This window comes from Linepithema humile, chromosome 1 (assembly GCF_040581485.1).
Source record: "Linepithema humile isolate Giens D197 chromosome 1, Lhum_UNIL_v1.0, whole genome shotgun sequence".
NCBI lineage: Eukaryota > Metazoa > Arthropoda > Insecta > Hymenoptera > Formicidae > Linepithema > Linepithema humile.
Genome location: NC_090128.1, coordinates 11,237,722 through 11,255,146, shown reverse-complemented (window position 1 = coordinate 11,255,146; position 17,425 = coordinate 11,237,722). Strand labels below are relative to the sequence as shown.

Below are 17,425 nucleotides of genomic sequence, written 5' to 3'. Positions count from 1 at the left end.
GTTCCCACACGCGTCGGAGCGCACGCGAGAGCGAACGGGTAAGAGGGAGAGAGAGAGAGAGGGGGAGAGAGAGAGATTTAGATAGGCGGAGAAAGATGGAGAGATGTGCTTCTCGCACACGTGCCTACGCGGCAGTCTCTCGCGGAATGCAAGCCGGAGGCATCTTAAGTGCGATGTACCACTTTCGAATTGATACCTCGGTTAGTTTTTACAATAAACTCGTGTCATCGCCTCGAACGAAACGAGCGGCACGCACCGATTGCAGAGAGAATGGATCAAGTAAAAATTTATAATTATAAGAATTTGAAGATAACATTCCAAGTACCATGAAGTAAGCACGCACGACACTTCGCGCTGAAGTCACCTTCTATTCATCATACGATCTTATTTTTTTTTTTCGAAATTGCAATTATACAGATTGATTTCGTTCGCGTGCCATTGTGCGCGATTGACTCGTGTTTGGCTTTATGCTACCTTCGAACAAAAGTCCTTTCTTCTGCGCTCGCGTGGCGCGCGCGCCAGCGATAGCTGAATTAATTCGCCGTCCGCCACTTTGTCGCGACTTGTACGTATCTGCCGATCGGATTTCTTGCGACACTCGGCCGGTCGATCCGTGGAAAATCGATCGAATCGCGAGATTATGCAGATATTTCAATTTGTCGCGATCTCAAACACAGACGAGCGCGCGCTGGCGGCGCGCCGAGACGAGGAGCGTTTCAGAGGAGAAGCCGAAGGGGGGCACGTGGCCCTCACGCGCGCGCGAGTCGGTCGGACGACTCGTGAATGAACCCTCGCCGTTGTGAATGCGCCGTGCCACGAGCGGTGTTTTCAGCGTGTCGATTTCATTATTAATTCATCAGCGTCTAGTATTATTACATTATGCGTCAATAAAAATCTCTCTCTTTCCATAATTAATACGGCAGTTGAAAACTTGTAGGCAAAGAGGAATGTAGAATTTTATACCAATAAACACGTGATTAATGACGATACAAAAAGGATAAACATTTACATTTTGTATAATTAATTATGTGATAATATTAATTGCAATTAATGCATAATCAAGTTGATCACGAAGACATCGTTAATTAAATCAATCGAACTGACGGTGATTTTCTGGAATGTTTTCGCGATATCCGACTTCTGATTTTTAGAATCTTCTCGATGATCGGAGCTCGAGCATTAATCATCGAGAAGTAATTAAAAATCAAACTTCTCGAGAGAGCTTGGTGACCGAAGAAATCTGGAGCAAAGTAGGGCTAGGAAGCGTATTTGGAAAGCAACTTGTCTGCGGAGTGGAGCGCTGCCAGTTCTCGGGTGAAAGTGATCCAAAATTAACGGGGACGCCTGGAGGCCTCGTAGGTGTCACCGGATCGGCTGATCGGTTCGCGAGACATCGTGCCACGCAGAATCGTGTAACGCAATATCTCTTCTTACGTATACTCTCACAACACCAGTAGAGAATTGAAAAGAATATTTTTTACAAGATCTCAAATATATCGCTCGTCTATTTTATTCATAACATTCAGAGATCTTTTTTGTTACGATGAAAATAATTATTACAAATCTCATTTCTTTTGAGGATTAAATTTAGATTCTGAAAGTCGGGACGATCAAGTATCGCGAGACAATTTTTGGAAATCACTAAGCCTCGATTTAATTAACGATGTCCTCGTGATTGAGTTGATTGATCGCCATTTGTTATTCAAAATATTGTATAAAATATTTGCAAAGTATCTTCGCGCTATGCGAAAGAATTTAGTAGAGTTTACATCTTAAGTATGAGAATAAGTGTGCCAAAATCTCGGCGGACGGAGCGGAATTTCGTCGAAGAGTCGCTCACTCTCGCTGCAGATCTGCGGGAGAAGAATTCTCACGTGAACGGGCGATACCGTAAATGGATGGTGCTCGTGGTGGTAGTACCGTTTCTTGGGCTGTGCGTCGCGTGGCGTGGCACGGCGCGGCGCGATGCTGCAACGTTGAATGCAACTCTCGGCGCAAGACGGTAAAGCGACGACGGCGGCGGCGGCGGCGGCGGCGGCGAGGACCGGTTAGGGTCGTCTCCGTGTAGCGCGCGAGAGGGACAGGAACGAGCTAGGAGGATATGCGTGGGTGTATCTCTCAGCTATCGAGTTCTTTCTTCTCCTCGTCTCTGTATGCTCGCCCTCCCGGCTCCCTCCTCGCGACGATCCCGTCGATCCTCCGCCTCGCGATCGCTTTTACTCGCTCGGCGCTCGCTCCTTGCCGCGAGATCTTTCGTCGCGATCGAGCTCGCGAATAGCTCCAAGAGGCGATAAAGTTCGATAGGCGAGGATAGTTACGTGTACATTTAAAGTCAAACTGAATTGAACAGAAGTAATTTGTGTAGACTGTGCATTTTAAAGATTAAAATCAATTAAGATAAAGATAAAAGTCGATTTTATGAATCATAGATTCGATTCACTTTGACTCGAAATGCATACACCGATTCATACTCGTTGATTTTATGCGCTTGTTAATCCTACAAATAATTTAGGTGAAAATTATCATGATTGATATGCCTCAAAATATTAACGAGTAATCTCGAAGACATTATTAAAGCAATCAATCTTCCGCAATTTTCTTACGATTAGAAAGTTTTTAATTTCTATTTACGGTGAAAAAGGTGAGTCGAATCAGCAGACGAAACGAACCGTTTTTCAATATTTCATGATATTTTAAAAAAATCGATACGATTCTTATTTCTGAACAAGTTAAGATAATTGCGGGTGAATCGCATCGATTTTTCAAAATGTCATGAAATATTTGAAAATTATTTGTCTCGCCCGCCAATATGATTGATCCGCAGACTAATTTTCAAGACTCATTTTACGTGTGAAACGGACAAGCTTAGAAAATTTCTTTCATTTCAGCTGTGAGCGCTTAATGCATCATACTTGAATGACATGGAGCTCTTAACCTCTCGTTCGTTAAGATAATGCACTATCAGGATCTATAATAACAATAAAGAAGGTGCATTCTTCGATAATCGACGAAGCTAAGTGGAATGCGGGCATGTTGGTTCGCATTAGAGTGAGTTGCATTTGGCCGGCCGTTCGCTCGTTTGCTCGCTCGCTCGCTCGCGGTCCGGTGGTCGCAATTGCGCTAGAATACAGGTGAGCGTGTTGCGGCATGCAGGTACAGTTAAAGGTCACACCGCGCTGCATCTCTCGCAGCTGAGAGGCGCGACCGGGGTATATGCCTAAGTATACTACATCCCGTGGCTCCCATCTCGCAAAGAGCAACGCTTTGTTCTCTAATAGGTCGCCGCCGTCTCGAAACTCGGAACGGAATTCACGCTCGCGAGAGTCGGTCGAATATATCGGTCGATTTCGCAGATTTTCGGGGTAGGAAAAAAAATTCCCGAACCGGCATGCGAGGACAATCCTTATTTATTAGACCTTACAAAATCCCGTTATATCTCAACCAGTTTCTAAATTTTCTTACGCAAATTGTATTTTTCTGTACACAAATTATATTTAAGAAAAAAAATAATATAATGTCAAGAATCAATGATGAACAATTTTAGAAACTGGGTTACAGGATTTAATGAAACTTTAAAAGTCAAATATCTCGAAAGCTAATCTCGAGATTGACATCAAGTCATTTCGATTCCTTAGTTTAAGGATTTGATGTCTAATTTGAAAATTAATTACACGTTAACGTCTAACTAGCTGCTCATCATTCATAAGAGCGCAATTGCGCTCGCACGTGTACGTCGGTGTGTACGTCTTCGCTCATGTTTCTCCTCTTCGGTTGTTTCAGGCGAGAAGCCGTATCAGTGTCAATGGCCGGAATGCGAGTGGCGATTCGCCAGGAGCGACGAATTGACGCGGCACTACCGCAAGCACACCGGGGCTAAGCCCTTTAAATGCGCGGTCTGCGAGCGCTCCTTCGCCAGGAGCGATCATCTCGCGCTGCACATGAAGCGGCACCTCCCGAAGCAGCACACCAAGTGAGGAGAGTGAGAGAGTGAGAAATAGAGAGAAAGAAGGAGAAAGAGCTCTCCTTGCTTCCCGTTCATTCTCGACTACCTGTATTTGGACGTGCGCGCGCGCTGCGTAATTTTCGCCATTCAGGCTGCGAGACGCGAAACTTTCGATTCGAATCTGTCACTTGGCGAACATCGGAAGTCCAGGAATGTGTAGAAATTGCGAAGGTGAAAAGCAAAAAAGGTATTTTTCGAGTATTATTCTGATCTCGGAGCGATATTTATGGCATTACACTACAGATATTATACGATTTTGGAGACCATTGTTGAAAATATTAAATTCTTTAATTATTGTTGAACTTAGCCAGCTGTTTCAGAAATTACACTCGACTTGCTTTTTGTGCAATCGATTCGCTGTATCGCACTCGATATTCCGCTGTGCTCTCTAAGCTGGCTCCGGGCCGATCATCGGTGTGCCCGATTCGCAATACATATCGGCGAAGCATCGATCAAGTGAGCTCAAAGCGAGCGTCTTGACTCGACCGCTTCGGTTACGCTCACTACTGTTCGGTTAAGCGATTATGACGAAACACATCCTTGGTGTGGGTGGTGATCGCGAGGAAATATTTCGTCATAGCGCTGCATACTCACTCGCGGACAATCCGAGCGAGAGATATTACGATCCCCGTAACCATAGCGTGCCTCACACCGACGGATGGATCCGAGCCTTCAGGTCGTATCAAGAGAAGCAAAGCTAAACGGAAAGTAAGAGCGTAAGAGTATGTTGCATGCACATTAATCATTTTTTATGTTTTCCTTGAAATATCCATTTCAAACTCGATTATAGTAATACGAATGTCGCAACATGTTTGCAATTTTTAATTGAACCCACAAAGTGTTCAGTTTTAAAAGAATGTTTATGTAAGTTAATGTTTCAAAGTTTTGTGAGGAAAAAAAAAACAATACTTTATTTAACTTTTCGCGGAAATCCTTTTTTAATGTGATTAATTCTTGCAGCAAGCATTTCTACATTTTTATCGAAATATTTGCATTTACAGGTATAAACTTTTTTTATCTTTTATTTACACGTGTGTTTTCATAGAATTCTTATTTACCAAGACGACTGCTTTTACTTCCACTATTCTTATCCAGATATTTTACGAAAGCTGCCGCTTCGATAATGAAAAGGAGAAATATTTGCTTTCTACTTGACTCGAATACGACCCGTCGCATCGCGATGCCCTCGAATTCGTCGCGAAATGATTTGCCACATTAAAGCTATGCTATCACGAAATTATCGCTATCTCGAAGCTGACTGCGTCTCTCGAGATATCCTATTTGGCGTGTAAACGATCGTTTGCACGGTCGGGTTTAAGCCGAAGAAGCTTAATCCGCGCGTCTCGCGCCGCGCGCATCGTCCCGCGTCATTTCGATAGTCGTTGCTAACGCAAAATTCGCCCCGATATTTACCGAACCTCCTCGATAGCAGAAACAGATAGATAGAAGAGCGAGTATCACGCTTCGTCGTTATCACGTTATCCGCATGTGAGAAACGACACGATATCGTGATGCCTTATGTACAAATTCGCGTAGAGTCTTGAAGAGATAAGGTCTTATGGTCGATGTGTGTGTGTGTGTGCATGTGTGTATGAGTGTGTGTCTGTTGGTGTGCTACATGCGAGTATGTATTTATATGCGTATTCTACACACGCGATAGTCTATGTATGTGCTTGTGTATACGTGTAAAAAAAAACGAAAGAACAGAAAATACACATTTGATAGCCATGTAGCTAGTGTAATATTATCTGTATATTACGCGGAGCGATGGGCCGGGAATAATTCGTTCTCACGCGTGCTCCGATCGATCCGATCTGATCCATCGCTCGTCGTTCACCACGCTTCGCGCGAAAGGCACAGATACTTCTTCTCGTGTAAACCGCGCGCTTAGCGCAAAAATGTAAGAGGCGAACCTGTAGTGGTAGCCAGGGACGAGAATTCATGCGGAAAGTACAATTTTGAAGTTTTACTGACAATCTACTAATCATTTTTGCATTATTAAATTATTGCGAGTCTACAAAATTATTGTCCAAAAAAAATTTGCCACTTTTTTCAACTGTACATTCGTTAAAACTTTCTTATTTGGCAATATTTTCATTAGAAGCCCAAATTAGTTTGTTGAAATCTTCACATGTCATGAGACGAGTCGAAATAGTTGAAGTTGTATAAATAAAAATTGTATTTTTTATTTTATTAAGAGTTGTTTTATAACGTTTTTCTCTCTCTCTCTCTTATTTCTAGAAACTCGGATCGTTAGTTTTAGGTTCCTAGTAGTTCAAATTTGTTTCTGGCACGCAGAAATGACGCACAAGAAAGAGAAAGAGAGAGAGAAAGAGAGACGTCGGCGAAAAGCGATTTCGCGTATCTCGGACGTTCCGTTACGTTCCGATGCGAGCATGTCCCACCTTAGGAGCGCGCGCAAGAGGCCAAAAAGTTCGGTCCGCAGTCACCGCTTTGTATACAGCGCACAAATCGTTGTAATAACCGATCGATCGGATCGTTATGTAGTTACGTGATCGAACGTTAGACGGAAAACGAAGTAATGTGTCTATTTATATCTATCTATCCGCCTGCCTATCCGTCTTTCGTCACCGCATCCTTTCAGAGGAGAGTGATTCCTTCGTCGTTGTTCGGTCCTCTTTCCTCGTGTCGCACCCGAGACACTTTTTTTTTTATTTCGCCATCCACTCGTATCGGTTTTTCCTCTTTCTATAGAATTCCGCGCTTCCTCTCTGGTCGTTTTCTCCTTTTCATCCCCTTTCGTCTTCCCTTTGATAATGACGATTTCCCTGCTCTAGCTTGTCCGCCCTTCTGGGCCGAGCGCGAGGGCAACCTTGCGTTTACTCTTAAATGCGAAATATACCTCATTTGCAAATATGCAACAGTTAGAGCCGACGAGCGCGGTCTCTAAAAGCGCGCTAATCAAATTTGTATGTATCTCCTACTCTCGACTTCTTACGGTCTGTCCATAATGTTTACGAGACGCTGTAATTTGTGTGTTGTGTAATTTAAATATACAATGATATATCTCTGTAATGGTGTGCGTATGTATCCATTTCGCATTATTTTTGCTTGCATTATAGGTTGACAAAACAAGACAACGAAAATTTACAAAAAAAAATTTTTGACACGCATAATCACGGACAAATACTATCAGTAAGTTTTGCGCACAAACACCGCTCATTTGTTTGTTTTTGAATTAACGTTTGCAATTCCAGTTGTTTGAAATTATTTTAGCAAATTTTATGAAATTTTAAAATAATTCTTTTTTTTTTTTTTACTTGTAGGTGGTTTGTCAGTTGTTTAAATGGCAGCGGTAAAATTATTCTTGACGGTGATGTATATCCTACACAAAAATATATCTTGCTAACAATATTTCTTGATGTTTAAATCTATGGATCATGCAGGTTGAAACTATTTGGACTAATAAACATGAATAACAACGATTACACAGTACGAAGTAATTAAATTGATTAAAAGTAAAAAAACTTTGATTATTATACTATAAGCAAGTTTATTCGAGAAATTTTTTCTAAAATATTGATATTTTAATCAAATTCTGTAGCTGAATATTTCAATTGTTTGCACATCTATTTTTCTATAATTTGAAACAATAATATTATACTAAATATATTTTAGCGGAAAGGAAACGCTGCTTATATTAATTGTTTAATATACAGAGAGAAACTATTAGTATTCTATACGTATTCAGAAAAAAGAAATTTATTTAAAATTTTTAATAATTCTTCTAACGGTAATGTTGTAATGTTGTTAATGATACAAAATACATTATACAGGTATGATTACAATAATTTATTTTACAAATTAAAAAAAATTTAAATATAGATGCGTTACTTGAAATGAAAAGATAATTAACATAATTTTTAAAAAACTTAAGATTAATACATCTGTAAAACAGAGACTAACTAACAGAAATTAAAAAGAGATAATATAAGTCGATATAAATGTAAGAGCACTTTTTCTAGCTTACAGTTTTGTGAACAAAACTGTAACATGGATATGCACTAAATCGCAGAGTAATTTATCGACAGTAAAAAAATGGTAAATGCACGTATCTATAGTTCCAATTATGAAATGCAGGTGGCAGCATTAAACAGGTTGGTAAAACGTTCTATAAATGGCTGTATGGCGCTGCCAGAGCCATCTTCATTTTTTCCCCAAATAAAAAAAAACGTTCTATAAATGTATTTCGCCAGAGAGAAACCTGAGAGGGGCCCCACGCTGCCGTTTTTCGTAAGATGCTTTTTCTAGGCTGTACACTAGCGGCGCGTACATCCATTTTATAGCCTGCCTGGAACTACATGGCCACATCCATTTTCCGGGATGGTAAAAGAGCCCTGGTTGGTTCATGTCCATGTTACATCCACAATTTATTGAACAGAAATACGTCTCGCATATAGATGTAAATTATATCTATATGTTATAAATTGTATCTATATAAATTATATCTATATGCGAGACGTATTTCTGTTCAATAAATTGTGGATGTAACACGGACATGAACCAACCATGACTCTTACCATCCCGGAAAATGGATGTAACACGGACATGAACCAGGGCTCTATTATCATCCCGGAAAATAGATGTGGCCATGTAGTTCCAGGCAGGCTGTAAAATGGATGTACGCGCCGCTAGTGTACGGCCTAGAAAAAGCGTCTTACGAAAAACGGCAGCGTGGCCCTTCTCAGGTTTCTCTCTGGTACAATCATTTTCTTTCTTTCAATGGAAAGAGAATTTAAAGAATGTTGTGAAATAAAATACATTGTTTGTCGAGAAAAGATTTTAATAAAACCAAATACAATATAATAATAGTATACAATAAATAATATTAAATTCAGAAAACATATACAATGAAGAAGAAATATATACAACAATGCTGCATACAGATGCAACAATGTGATATACATACATATATATGTAATACAATGTACAATTATATAATATAATATATAATATACAATATAATATACAATATATTAATACAATATTTTGTACAAATAAAAAAAAGATTTTTACAAGTTTACAATATTTAAGAGAAATGTTCCAGTGGCAATATATTTAAGAATTAATTATTATTAAAGATGTGATGTTTTCTATGAAAATAATATTTTTAATATTATATAATAAAAATTAAAATTTACTTCGCGGAAATTTAAAACCAAAATTTGCATTTATTAAACGACGATATTAAATATTTGCAAAAATAATTGGATACGTAAATTTACCACAGTTTCCGGACATTATATTTATGAATATTAAAAAATTATTTTGTTCATATATTTTCGGAGATTGAGACATCCAGCCATTGGGACATTTAGCTTCAGGGCCGGAGACTTCTTTATGGAAGGTGTGGAGTACTCCACACCTCGATTCCTTGAAGGTGTGGAATTCCACACCCCGAACATGGCGTATTTAAAATATATTCTCACATAAAATATTTAGACCCGTCTATGACAATAAATTTATATCAAGAAATACGCTCAAAGCAAGTATTTTTGCGACATCACACGAGACGCGATAATAACAGATTTAAATAAGATTTACATATATACATATAGTATTTAATAAATGTTAATTATAATATATAAAAAATACATGTAGTCTACATATATACGCACAAATCTGCAAAATTTTTTGCCCCCCCCGTTTGTACTTGGAATTCCACACCCCGAGTGATAGAAAGTCTCCGGCCCTGTTTAGCTTATTACAATTTTTCTTAATATATTATCCTGTATTTCATCGAAATAATATACAAGATAATACAAAATGAATAACGCCAATATGTCAATAATATGTCAATAAAATCATTTAAACGTTCAAAAATTTTATGTATAATGCAAAATACTTTAGTTAAAAAGAGCTGAACAATACGATTTTTTATTTATAATCGAAAGTATCTCTTATAATTCAAAAAGTAGTAATATTTTATTAGTGAAATTTATTAATCTAAACATTTAAACGTCTAAACGTTCAAACTTTTTCATAATTTACGCAAGAAACATCTTTCGTTTTTTGAAAGAGAATCTTGCTGTTTGCCCACCCGAAGTTTTATCATTATTTTTGTCATCAATAAACTACAAACTAACTGCCAAAGCAGAAGTTTCAAAGTTTATCGACAGCAAAGAATTAAAAAAAAAATACAATATAAAAGTAACAAGAAGTTTTAAAATCCTACCTACCTACCCAAAAACATTATCTAGTAGAAAATCCTACCTAATTAGAAATTCTATACCTAAGAGTTCGTACAAAAAATTTTCCGCAGGATGCTTTAGCGCAGAGCTCGGCTCAGTTATCGCCATTTGCATCTGAAATTCGGGAAAGAGTTTTTCGCAGAATGCTTTAGCGCAAAGCTCGACTCAGTTACCGCCATTTGTATCTGAATTTCGGGAAGGAGTTTTTCGCAGGATGCTTTAGCGCAGAGCTCGGCTCAGTTACCGCCATTTGCATCTGAATTTCGGGAGGGAGTTTTCCGCAGGATGCTTTTGCGCAGAGCTCGGCTCAGTTACCGCTATTTGCATCCAAAATCTGAGAGCTACTACCTTGGTGTTTCTCACAGGACGCTAGCGCAGAGCTCAGCTCAGTTTCCGCTAGTTGTGTCCGAAATTTTTGTTGATAGTCGATCATTATTCAATGATCGATCGTATCAACGTTGTTTCGAGATCTGTGCTCGACCATCATCGACGGGACCACGAATTTCGAATTTCCGCGCTCAACCATGGCATCATCACTAGAACTACCGACGATTAACATATACCAATTTTTTATTCTTTTTTCTTTTTAAAAGGTGATAAAGAAAAAAAGTACATTAATCAATTTAATTATTTAACACAATGCAACACAAGTCACAGAAAAAAATCTCAAAAAATACATTATAAATTTAAATAATTATTCTAAAATGAATAAACCGGTCATTTTGATCGCTTTGATAGTTCTAGTGTTTTAGTGTTAAGCCATAGGACCACGGATGCATGGGTAAGCTAGGAAAGATTGCGAAGAAATTGACGTATAGCAAGAATAAATATATATTTTAAAATTGTAAATAAATTGTTAATAAAAAATGCACTCTTTTTTTATTAGATCAATTATTTCAAATATACCATAATTCATTAATATATTTACGTTTGTGTAAAAAAATTTTCTTTTTTATTTTTAATTTAAATTTGTGATACATATGTATTTAAATTTGTGGTACATATGTATTTAAAAATTTTCTTACTTTTGCTTTTCAACGCCAATTTATAATATTTAATCCTGGAAAGATTAAAAAGATAAACCACTTACCGTAGAAAAGGTAGAAATAAAAGTACACATTTACACACAGAAAAGGAATTTTGCTATCGCAATAAAATAATCGTTGCTATTGCATGTTAAATATGTTAGCGATAAAATTTCGCTACTGTAACTACTTTTACAGATTATTCGATATGCAACAAATCTGTTCTGTTCAAAAAATCGACAATTTCTATGATTAGAAAACAAGTTATATTAGCTGTTACAACAAAATAATTTATTTTTAATAAATTTATTTTACTATTGCAATAAAATTGTCGCCATTAATACAAATTTTTATAATAAGATAAAAATAAATTTCTTATTATATATTAGCAATATAATTTGCAGATTTAACAAAACTAATTTCGGTAAATAAAATTATTATCTATAACAAATCTCTTTGCTGTTCAAATAATAATTAACTGTAAGAAATTTTGCTACGATAGCTTATATAAAATTTACTGCGGCAGCAAATATTTTTTTTCCATGTATTACCAAGTTTTTTTTTTAATTTTATGTATAATCTTTTTTTTAAATATTTTTTTTCTTCTATTTTTTTTCATATAAAAAAAAATAAATAAATATATAAACATAAGTACATTATTTAGAATAAAAATATATTAGGTTATTTAAAAAATTTGTAATAATTTTTATAATAAAATTGAAAACAATTTTTATATGTTTAGAGTCATCTTTGTTCAGTAATATATGCACCATTGTTTTCGACAACTTTTGGCCATCTTTAACAATTTGTGCATACATTATTAAATAAAGATATATAAACATATAAAAATTGTTTTCAATTCTGTTATCAAAAAATTCTACAAACTCTCTGAATAATTCAATATATTTTGTTCTGATCTGTCAATCATGAAATACATTTAGGAAATATTCCAGGATTAAATATTCATCAACGCATCTAAGTCCTAGCCTATCCATTTTAAGATAATGAATCGAAGAAATAGTGTACCTTTTATAATTTTAATCAAAGTATTCTGGTGTATGATTATATTTTTAATATTATATGATTAATATTTAATATATATGGATTCAAAGGGCTATTAGGCTGATAAAAGTTGTTTCAACTTCGGGCTCAATCAAAATCAAAATTAGAAACACTTTGCTTTTTTTTAATGTACAACGCATTTTGCAGGTTACATATTTTTTAACAATTTTTATAATTATAATCTAGTATAATATGTATCTTTTCTAGATATATATAATAATATTGGTAACACATAATTAAATTTAATATAAATTAACTAAAAAAATAAGTACTTTGTTCTTTTAAAAACAAATGCACGTACAACTCAAAATACCTTTAAAAAATACGAGAATAAAATTTTGATATAACTACTATAAGGCAATAAAAATTATACGACCTGCAAAGTGTCTCGCGTTTATATATTTTTACACCATTATTTGATCCATTATCTTAATAATAAAAGACAAATTAAATTAACTCACCGATCGATGCGCAGCAGCGGAGTTGTCGTTCTGCTGATCTGCATAGTTGATCTGTAAAACACAAAATAAATCAAAATTATAGCAGCGTTCACAATATGAAATATTTGTGAAATCAAAAAAAATATTGAGTACATTGAACTTTTAATTCGTTTTCTAAGCAAATATGTAATAAAAGAATTATTATAAAAGTTTAATTATTTAAATAAAAAGTAAAAAAATATGCGAATAAATTCTAATAATGATAAATATTAACTAATGTAAATATTTTGTCTTTCAAATATTTTAATGTGTACAATATTTTCAACAAATAAATGAATTATTGCTTACCGTAAAGTTGCTCCGCCGGCGCCCGATGCTCCTCCTGAGCCTCCTCCTCCTCTCAGTGATCCTTCGAAGCACTCACATTGAATCACACGCGTTCGCGGCGCATGCATTGCTCGCATGCGTACCTGAACACGAAAATCGCGCGATACTTAAGACGGCACTCCCGACATCACAGGCGAATCGAACCGAATTGTCCAAGCTGTGACGTTACGCGCGAATTCCGTCCGCGTTTCAGACGACCACATTTACCAATTGGGGCACGATTCTCTCAAAACAGAAGGCAAAGATAAGCTCGAAGAAGATGAGGTGATTAGTCATCCAATCAACCGACTAGATACAAGACATCTGAAAAGCAATCGGTAGCGTTTGACTAACTCCGGTAGCCGTCCTCGACTACCTTCGACAGTCCGGCTATCTGTACAACTAGCGCGCTGCACGTAGAACCGAAGATTGCCCTGCCGTAGTCGAGATTTTATGATTGAAACCGACCTTTCCCTCCCCCGAGCCAAGCCTAAAGTCAAAAAAAATCGTGTCCCAATATTTGTCATACAGCAAAAATGCGTTCATCTATAGATTCGCTATAATTCTCGGCATTAACGGCACTCCCGACGCGCATTTTGTTATACTATACGACGGAACGAATATATTTTGTAGCACCGATTACGCGCACAAAGTTGATCTGCAAAATAAAAAAGTAAATCCAGATTAGAGTACTGTTCAAAATGATTAATATTTGTGAAATAATTATTGCGCACATTGAATTTTATATTCGTTTATCTATGCATACAGAATTAAAATTTTTAAGAATTAAAATTTTCAAAAATATATTTTTTGAATAAAGAAAAAAGTTTAATTAGTTGAAATAATAATATATAAAAAATTTCTAAAAATAGTGAATATTCATTTACTATTATAAATATTTTACTAAATATTTAAAGTATTTTAAATATTTTATATCCGCTACATTATATAATATTTTATATGCAATATTTTGCGAATAACAAATAAATGAATTATTGCTTACCGTAAAGTTGCTCCGCCGGCGCCCGATGCTCCTCCTGAGCCTCCTCCTCCTCTCAGTGGTCCTTCGAAGCACTCACATTGGGCTTGTTCGTTTTAGCTACACTGGGGCTGCTCTGGGTCTGCTCTACACAGGATAATACAGGACAGATAAATAGTTTGTCCTGTATTATCTTGTTTAGAGCAGACCCAGAGCTGCCCCAGTGCAGCTAAAACGAACAAGCCCATTGAATCACACGCGTTCGCGGCGCATGCATTGCTCGCATGCGTACCTGAACACGAAAATCGCGCGATACTTAAAACGGCACTCCCGACATCACAGGCGAATCGAACCGAATTGTCCAAGCTGTGACGTTACGCGCGAATTCCGTCCGCGTTTCAGACGACCACATTTACCAATTGGGGCACGATTCTCTCAAAACAGAAGGCAAAGATAAGCTCGAAGAAGATGAGGTGATTAGTCATCCAATCAACTGACTAGATACAAGACATCTGAAAAGCAATCGGTAGCGTTTGACTAACTCCGGTAGCCGTCCTCGACTACCTTCGACAGTCCGGCTATCTGTACAACTAGCGCGCTGCACGTAGAACCGAAGATTGCCCTGCCGTAGTCGAGATTTTATGATTGAAACCGACCTTTCCCTCCCCCGAGCCAAGCCTAAAGTCAAAAAAAATCGTGTCCCAATATTTGTCATACAGCAAAAATGCGTTCATCTATAGATTCGCTATAACTCTCGGCATTAACGACACTCCCGACGCGCATTTATTACGACGATCACACGGTATTTCACACACTCCCGACGCGATTTTGTCGTATAAGGACAAAGATATAACTCGGATATCGCTTGTCGCACGGAATACGCTCGACACTCCGCGCCGAACAATATGTACGCAACAGATAATGATGGAAAAGGGGGAAGAGGGTGGAAAACTGTGGAAAGTAGTAAGAGTGGTAGGGGGAGGGATGACATGGACCATCCAACCCGTACGAGTGCCGCCGTGCGACTGGTAAGGGGCAAAATACCACAGGATACCTCAAGGACTTTGCGCAGGCCTAGAAGATAACACGCGCAGAAGTAATACGTAGGGAATTCGAAGCAGGATAATGTATGATAGAAAAGAAAGAGATAGCGAAAGTATGGAATGCGTAAACAGCGCGTACGCCGCGACCAAAACAACCCCCAAACGCTATGTGTAAGTTTGGTTTTCTCTGCAATTAACACAAAACGAAATATTTTTTATGTATTAAAAAAAAAATATATTTTAATGTGTGTGTGTGTGTAAAAGATAAAGCGTACGCAACAGGTAACGATTGGAAGGGGGAGAAAGGTGGAAAATTGTAAGGAGTAATAAGAATTGAAGTAGGGGGGATAACGCGCCGATACGCGAAACGGTCTGTCTCGTTCAAGTGCCGCCGTGCGAATAGTAAAATCCAGCTCAAGCTCAAGAATAAGGTCAAATTGGGAAAAGTACTATTTGAAAGAAGTGGGGAAAGGAATGTATACATGCCGATCAGTGTGTGCAAGAGAGAAAGTGTGAGAGTGAGGAAGAGAGGATATAAAATACGTAGGTCACAGAGCGAACGTAAACAACCCCCCCCCCCCATGCCGTGAATCAGCGTCGAAATTTCTAATATGATATACCATATTTTCCACATTATAAGATATTCTTTGGCGTTCAGAATTTTAATTTTGATAAATAATTTACTATTTTATTTTTCGCTTACTATCGTATTTTGTATCGTATCGTATTTTTAAAATTTTTATCTGTAGATTTGTCAGCATGATCCAATATAAAAATTAATTTTACTTGATTAAAATTCCGCGTTTTAAAGCTTTTTGAGCGTTTTTCTATTTCGTATTATAACACAAATGAATAAATATAAGAATAAAAATTAAATTAATAAATGCCCACGCAATGAAAATGTCACGAAACACGTCGCTTTGCGTGAACACGGCTGTCCGTGCAATAAATTTCGATGAAATAAATCTTTCGAAATGCGCGATTTAATCGATGTACAATGCGAAATTTATGTTACACAATTCTTATTTATTGAGATATAATTTGTATTTTCCATTTTCTATTACCAATTTTAAGTAACTCAATTGCGCAAAATTTCTTCTTTTATGATAGATAGATACTCGATGCTTGAATGTTTATTTATTTGTGAATGTTGATTTATATTTAATTAAAATTGAATTGAGGTAATAAAGGATAAAAATTAATTTTTATAGTTATAAATTTGTATATAAATGATTCATTATTATTCATTCCATTAATTATTATTTCGTTATTCGTTATTATTTATTCTATTAATTATTATAATAACAGTTTTTTGAAGACAAGTTTAATAATATATCTTATATTATACCAACGTGTCATAATTAAAAAAAAATTATAAAACCTTATGTTTTATTTAGATTAAAAATTAAATTAAATTTTGTTAACAAAAAATAAAAGTAAAGTGTTTTAGTCTAGTAAAAAGATATGCCATATGGTACCCGTTCATTTAAAAAAATTATTATTTTCTGAAAAATCAATAAAAAAATAAAGTTCCGACGCTTGCGTTTTAAATCTGGTGATGTGCACGATAGGCAGAATGTTGTTCGTTTTAGTTGCATTTCTAGCTTATTTATTTTTCTTAAATATAACAAATGTAAATAATAATAATATTGATGATGTTATTGTTACTCTTTGATTTTTAAAATGTTTCTTTATTTTTCTCTAATGTATGTATCACCAAAGAGAAATCTGAGAGGGGCCACGCTGCCTTTTTTGGTAAGACGCTTTTTCTAGGCTGTACACTAGCGGCGCGTACATCTATTTTACAGCCTGCCTGGAACTACATGGAAATACGTCTCGCATATAGATATAATTTATATAGATACAATTTATAACATATAGATATAATTTATATCTATATGCGAGACGTATTTCTGTTCAATAAATTGTGGATGTAACACGGACATGAACCAACCAGGGCTCTTTTACCATCCCGGAAAATGGATGTGACCATGTAGTTCCAGGCAGACTGTAAAATGGATGTACGCGTCGCTAGTGTACGGCCTAGAAAAAGCGTCTTACGAAAAACGGCAGCGTGGTTTCTCTCTGATTTCACTTGATTTCAATGACAGTATGGCGCTGCCATAGCCCTGTTTTAGGGTTTTTAGTTTCAATGATATTACTGTTGCGTTCACCTTTATTTTCGACGCCTCTTCAAATCTCGTTATCCTGCTGCGAACAACAATATACAATAATTTGATTTATACTTTGTAATATAAATTTTTAACATCTGAAGCTTGGTATTTTTTCCGCAGA

At 36.5% G+C, this 17,425-nt stretch overlaps 1 protein-coding gene across 5 annotated transcripts in view; it reads left to right on the top strand.

Annotated features, from left to right (window-relative positions):
• Positions 1–7,039, top strand: part of LOC105672068 (dendritic arbor reduction protein 1-like) — a 48,446-nt gene extending 41,407 nt beyond the window's left edge. For all 5 annotated transcript variants that reach the window (XM_067352486.1, XM_012366773.2, XM_067352491.1 and 2 more), the window contains one exon: positions 3,781–7,039. In XM_067352486.1, coding sequence (XP_067208587.1) covers positions 3,781–3,974 — 194 coding nt within the window. In that variant the 3' untranslated portion in view covers positions 3,975–7,039. The remainder of the gene's footprint in view (positions 1–3,780) is intronic.
• Positions 7,040–17,425: the final 10,386 nt, after the last annotated feature.